The sequence below is a fragment of the Arabidopsis lyrata genome (genome assembly GCF_000004255.2).
Source record: "Arabidopsis lyrata subsp. lyrata unplaced genomic scaffold ARALYscaffold_3, whole genome shotgun sequence".
NCBI lineage: Eukaryota > Viridiplantae > Streptophyta > Magnoliopsida > Brassicales > Brassicaceae > Arabidopsis > Arabidopsis lyrata.
The window spans coordinates 19,446,248-19,451,557 of record NW_003302553.1 but is presented as its reverse complement, the minus strand read 5'-3'; the positions used below and the strand labels follow the sequence as shown (position 1 = coordinate 19,451,557).

The following is a 5,310-nucleotide window of genomic DNA, read 5'->3' as shown; positions in this document are numbered from 1 at the left end:
TTAAAATATCGACGGTCTTTTTTTCTTGGTTGTGTCTTTCTATCGCAAATTTCCGTTAAAATATTAACTGTTATTTTTTGGTTGTGTCTTTTTATCGCAACTCTTCGTTAAAATATTGACGGCTATTTTTTTTCGTTTATGTCTTTTTATCGCAATTTTTTGTTTAAATATTGACTGTTATATTTTCTTGGTTGTGTCTTTTTATCGCAATTCTTCGTTAAAATATTTATGGTTACATTTTTCGTTGACAGTTATTTTTTCTGATGTGTCTTTTATCATAACTTTTCGTAAAAATGTTGACATTTACTTTTTTTGATGTGTCTTTTTATCGAAACTTTTCGTTAAAATTTTGACGGTTATTTTTTCTCGGTTGTGTTTTTATCGCAACTTTCCGTTAAAATATCGACAGTTATTTTTTCTCGGTTATGTCTTTTTATCGCAACTCTTCATTAAAATATTGACGGGTACTTTTTGTGTTGACGGTTATTTTTCTGGTTGTGTTTTTATATCTTTTTGGTTTTGACCCTCTATAATTTTTCCTCTCTATATTATATTCTCTTCGTTAGTTATTTTTTCACTTATAAATAATTTTATATTCACAAAAAATGTTTCAAAAGTGTTTTTTAATCATAATTTTTTTTTTTACATTTTATTCATAATTTTTGTTTAATATCTTTAGAAAATATTTACGATATAACTTTAAGACATAGTTAATTGTATATAATAATTCAATTATTTGAATATATTATAATAATAATTTAATACATAAACGTAATAAAATATATTTGTTGAAAATGAGTTTCCCCGCGATATCGCGGGTTTCATAACCTAATAATAATAATAATAATAATTTTATTGCAATAAAAGAAAAAAAAAATAATTTTATTGCAATTTAAATTTCTTCTGCAATTTAAATTGAAAGTCTTTCTTCAAAAAAGAAAAAAAGAGACTTATGAAACTTTATTGCAGTGCTAATGAAGTCCGCTCAAGAACTCTTGCCACTTTACGGCAGCTCCGACAACCGCCACCGGCGACACGACGTGTTGATGCTCGCATCATTAAAACTGGCTTCAACACAGATACGTGTCGCTCCAATTTCACCGTGGAGGACCTACTCAGGAGAGGTCAAGTTTCTGCTGCACTCAAGGTGTACGACGAAATGCCTCACAAGAACACTGTCTCCACCAATACCATGATTTCCGGGTACGTGAAGATGGGTGATCTTTCTAGCGCCCGACACCTTTTCGACGCAATGCCCGATAGAACTGTTGTCACTTGGACTATCTTGATGGGCTGGTACGCCGGCAACAACCACTTCGATGAAGCTTTCAAGCTTTTCCGTCAAATGTGCAGGTCTTGTACCCTTCCCGATTACGTCACCTTTACTACGCTTTTACCAGGCTGCAATGACGCTGTTCCCCAGAACGCGGTCGGTCAAGTTCATGCTTTTGCCGTCAAGTTAGGCTTTGATACCAACCTCTTTCTCACTGTCTGCAATGTTCTGCTTAAGTCTTACTGTGAGGTAAGGCGACTCGATTTAGCCTGTGTGTTGTTCGAGGAGATTCTAGATAAAGACTCTGTCACATTCAACACCCTTATCACAGGGTATGAGAAGGATGGTTTGTACACGGAGGCGATTCATCTCTTTCTTAAAATGCGGCAGTCTGGTCACAAGCCTTCAGATTTCACTTTTTCTGGGGTTCTCAAGGCTGTTGTTGGGTTACACGATTTTGCTCTTGGTCAGCAACTCCATGGTCTGTCAGTTACTACCGGCTTTTCCAGGGATGCTTCTGTTGGGAATCAAATTCTTCATTTCTACTCCAAACATGACCGTGTTCTTGAAACGAGGAATCTTTTTAATGAAATGCCTGAGTTGGATTTTGTTTCTTACAATGTGGTCATCTCAAGCTATTCACAGGCTGAGCAGTACGAGGAATCGCTCAACTTGTTTAGAGAAATGCAGTGCATGGGGTTTGATCGAAGAAACTTCCCTTTCGCTACGATGCTGAGCATCGCAGCTAACTTGTCATCCTTGCAGGTGGGTCGACAAGTGCACTGCCAGGCCATCGTGGCAACGGCTGATTCAATCCTCCATGTTGGGAATTCTTTAGTAGATATGTATGCAAAATGCGAAATGTTCGACGAAGCTGAGTTGATATTCAAGAGTTTATCACAACGGAGCACCGTTTCCTGGACTGCCTTGATCTCAGGTTACGTTCAGAAAGGGCTTCATGGAGCTGGGCTTAAGTTGTTCACCAAGATGCGAGGAGCAAATTTACGAGCAGACCAATCAACTTTTGCTACTGTATTGAAAGCTTCCGCTGGTTTTGCTTCTCTGTTGCTCGGGAAACAACTCCATGCATTCATAATCAGATCAGGGAACTTGGAAAATGTCTTCTCCGGAAGTGGCCTGGTTGATATGTACGCCAAATGTGGTTCTATCAAAGATGCAGTTCAAGTATTCGAAGAGATGCCCGATAGAAATGCAGTTTCCTGGAATGCTTTGATTTCTGCATACGCTGATAACGGAGATGGAGAAGCAGCTATTGGTGCATTTACAAAGATGATTCAATCTGGTCTCCAGCCAGATTCAGTCAGCATCCTAGGCGTCTTGATTGCATGTAGTCACTGTGGATTTGTTGAACAAGGAACAGAATTTTTCCAGGCAATGTCTCCAATCTATGGGATAACTCCAAAAAAAAAACATTATGCATGCATGCTGGATTTGCTTGGTAGAAACGGAAGATTTGCAGAAGCAGAGAAGTTGATGGACGAAATGCCCTTTGAGCCAGATGAAATTATGTGGTCGTCAGTTTTGAACGCATGTCGGATTTACAAGAATCAAAGCCTTGCTGAGAGAGCAGCAGAGCAGCTCTTCAGTATGGAGAAGCTCAGGGACGCCGCTGCTTATGTAAGCATGTCAAACATCTATGCAGCGGCTGGGAAATGGGAAAATGTTAGGCATGTGAAGAAAGCAATGCGCGAACGCGGAATCAAAAAGGTTCCGGCTTATAGCTGGGTTGAAGTTAACCACAAGATCCATGTGTTCTCATCAAATGATCAAACACACCCAAACGGAGATGAGATCGTGAAAAAGATCAATGAATTGACAACTGAGATTGAGAGAGAAGGGTACAAGCCTGACACGAGTTCGGTAGTTCAAGACATAGATGAGCAGATGAAGATTGAGTCGCTTAAATACCACAGTGAACGTTTAGCTGTTGCATTTGCTCTGATCAGTACACCAGAAGGGTGTCCGATTGTTGTGATGAAGAACTTGAGGGCCTGCAGGGATTGCCATGCTGCAATAAAACTAATATCGAAGATTGTAAAGAGGGTGATAACTGTAAGGGATTCAAGCAGATTCCACCACTTTAGTGAGGGGGTCTGTTCTTGTGGTGATTACTGGTGACTCGACATTATATAGAACAAAGTTCTAGTAGGTCTGCTTCATTCATTATTTTTTCGATTTTTTTTCTTTGGTCTTAGGATTTAGATTTTGTAACCTTAAACTGATGTTGTAGCAGTCCTATATCATATATTCAAATAGGAAAACTTATTGATTTTCCAATAGATCTCCCATCAAATTACATTACGTTACAAAAGGAGAACGGGAGTTTTGTTTCCTAATACCAGTCTGACAAGAATCATAACATCAAACTATTACTTTCAGACCTTGCAGATTGCACCTAGAATTTTCGCGAAGAGGCAGCGATGTAACCAGTCGGGTGTTCTGAGACTGCTTCACAAGTGTCCTTTTGCCTTTTTGAAGCTGTCAAGGTCCATGTTCAGACACAGCCTGGATTTGCCAGGGGAATGTCTTATGGATTTCCCAAGTTTATCAAGTCTGAAGGTCTTGGAGGGTAAGCTTTTGTGTTACCATTTACTTCACTCGTCTTAAGACTAGCCATTGTGCCTGATTTCTTTTTCTTTTCTTCTTCTTTCAGTTTGTACAAGGGAATTGGTCCACTTTGGGGCGTCAGATTCCTTGTAAGTTGTGGCCTCAGCTTTGCAATTTTCGCATAGTATGATTTGGCCTCATAAAATGCTTTATTGGCTCTTTTAGTTGCAAAATGTGATAAGAAAAACTACCTTTGTAACAGACACAATGATGAAGTTTGCTTCTTTTGAGACCATTGTGGAGATGATCTACAAGTATGCAATTCCGAGGCCAAAGGACCAATGCAGCAAGGGTCTACAACTAGGGGTGAGTTTCGCAGGAGGTTACGTTGCTGGCTTGTTCTGTGCTATAGTCTCTCTGTTTCTTTCTGTAATAAAATGCAACTTTTGATATTACCACCTAGTGTTCTAACCATGATCCTTTCAACAGGCGGTGAAGAAGATAGGGCTGTTGGGTCTATTCACAAGAGGGCTGCCTCTACGAATTGTGATGATAGGAACATTGACCGGAGCGCAGTGGGGTATCTACGATGCTTTCAAAGTCTTTGTTGGCCTGTAAGTCCCTTCTTTTGCAGCTATTCTGTTTCAGAGGTTCTCCTTCTCAACCGCTAATGAAACTCTCTTTTCTTTCAGTCCAACCACTGGTGGTGTTGCTCCCGCAGCTGCCATCACTCCTGCTGAAACAAAGGCTTAAACAATGACGAAGAACAAAGGGTCTCTTACGCTAGCATTTTTACGGAATATAGATTCATTTGCGTAGTTTCTGTCTATGACCCGATTCATCCTTTCCTTGTACTGCAAAACAATCTTCCACAATATGAACCAAGACTGAATAATCTCGGGGTACCAGACATATTTATCTTCTGGAAAATTTTATCAGACACTTCCAAGTCAGGTCATGGGCTGGTTAAAATACAAGTACTCAGACCGGAGCCTGAAAAGGATGGATCTGAGTATTGGTCAGAGTCGATGTATTGTGCAAAACCAAAGAATTCTGAAACAGTCCTGTGCACTTTAAAAACACTGAAGTGTTGTATAAATCTTACAAGTTCGGAAACTGTGTTTTAACTGCCCAACAATTCATCTTTCTCGGCTTCATAACCATTTGATTACTTACCTCTTCTTCTTGCTTCTTGCTTTGGCTGAGTTGGATTTTGACGGTGTAGCTCTCAGGTAAGTGAACAGAACCACGAACGAGATTACCGAAATGAGTGGATCAGTATTTTAAAGAGTTTAGCCATGATCTACGATTTCTTTTCTATCCAGCTGCTGTGCTCTTGTTTCTCCGACTCTATATTTTTCGGAGACACGGAATCATCATGGGCCAAACTGAAAGCCCATTAAAGGTCATAATTTATTCTTGGGCCTCTTGTCTCTTGCCCATGTGAATGTAGCTATATACGATAACAA

At 39.6% G+C, this 5,310-nt stretch overlaps 2 protein-coding genes across 2 annotated transcripts; both read left to right on the top strand.

Moving 5' to 3' along the window:
• The first annotated feature begins 919 nt into the window (after positions 1-919).
• LOC110230437 (putative pentatricopeptide repeat-containing protein At2g01510) lies at positions 920-3,571 on the top strand. Its single transcript, XM_021033353.1, has one exon. The coding sequence runs from the start codon at positions 953-955 to the stop codon at positions 3,410-3,412; it is 2,460 nt and encodes an 819-aa protein (XP_020889012.1). The 5' UTR covers positions 920-952; the 3' UTR covers positions 3,413-3,571.
• Positions 3,572-3,666: 95 nt separating this feature from the next.
• LOC9322006 (mitochondrial phosphate carrier protein 3, mitochondrial) lies at positions 3,667-4,842 on the top strand. The gene is made up of 5 exons (XM_021033354.1): positions 3,667-3,863; positions 3,948-3,990; positions 4,104-4,207; positions 4,331-4,455; positions 4,534-4,842. Exons 3-5 carry the CDS (start codon positions 4,109-4,111, stop codon positions 4,592-4,594), a joined length of 285 nt encoding a protein of 94 aa, XP_020889013.1. The 5' UTR covers positions 3,667-3,863; positions 3,948-3,990; positions 4,104-4,108; the 3' UTR covers positions 4,595-4,842.
• The last annotated feature ends 468 nt before the right edge of the window (positions 4,843-5,310 follow it).

What these genes read in the sequence shown, in the direction of transcription:
- LOC110230437 (XM_021033353.1), top strand. Translation starts at nt 953, where the DNA reads ATGAAACTTTATTGCAGTGCTAATGAAGTCCGCTCAAGAACTCTTGCC.
- LOC9322006 (XM_021033354.1), top strand. Translation starts at nt 4,109, where the DNA reads ATGATGAAGTTTGCTTCTTTTGAGACCATTGTGGAGATGATCTACAAG. An exon ending in GCAAGGGTCTACAACTAGGG is followed by an intron (nt 4,208 to 4,330) that starts GTGAGTTTCGCA and finishes TCCTTTCAACAG; the next exon opens with GCGGTGAAGAAGATAGGGCT. An exon ending in TTCAAAGTCTTTGTTGGCCT is followed by an intron (nt 4,456 to 4,533) that starts GTAAGTCCCTTC and finishes CTTTTCTTTCAG; the next exon opens with TCCAACCACTGGTGGTGTTG.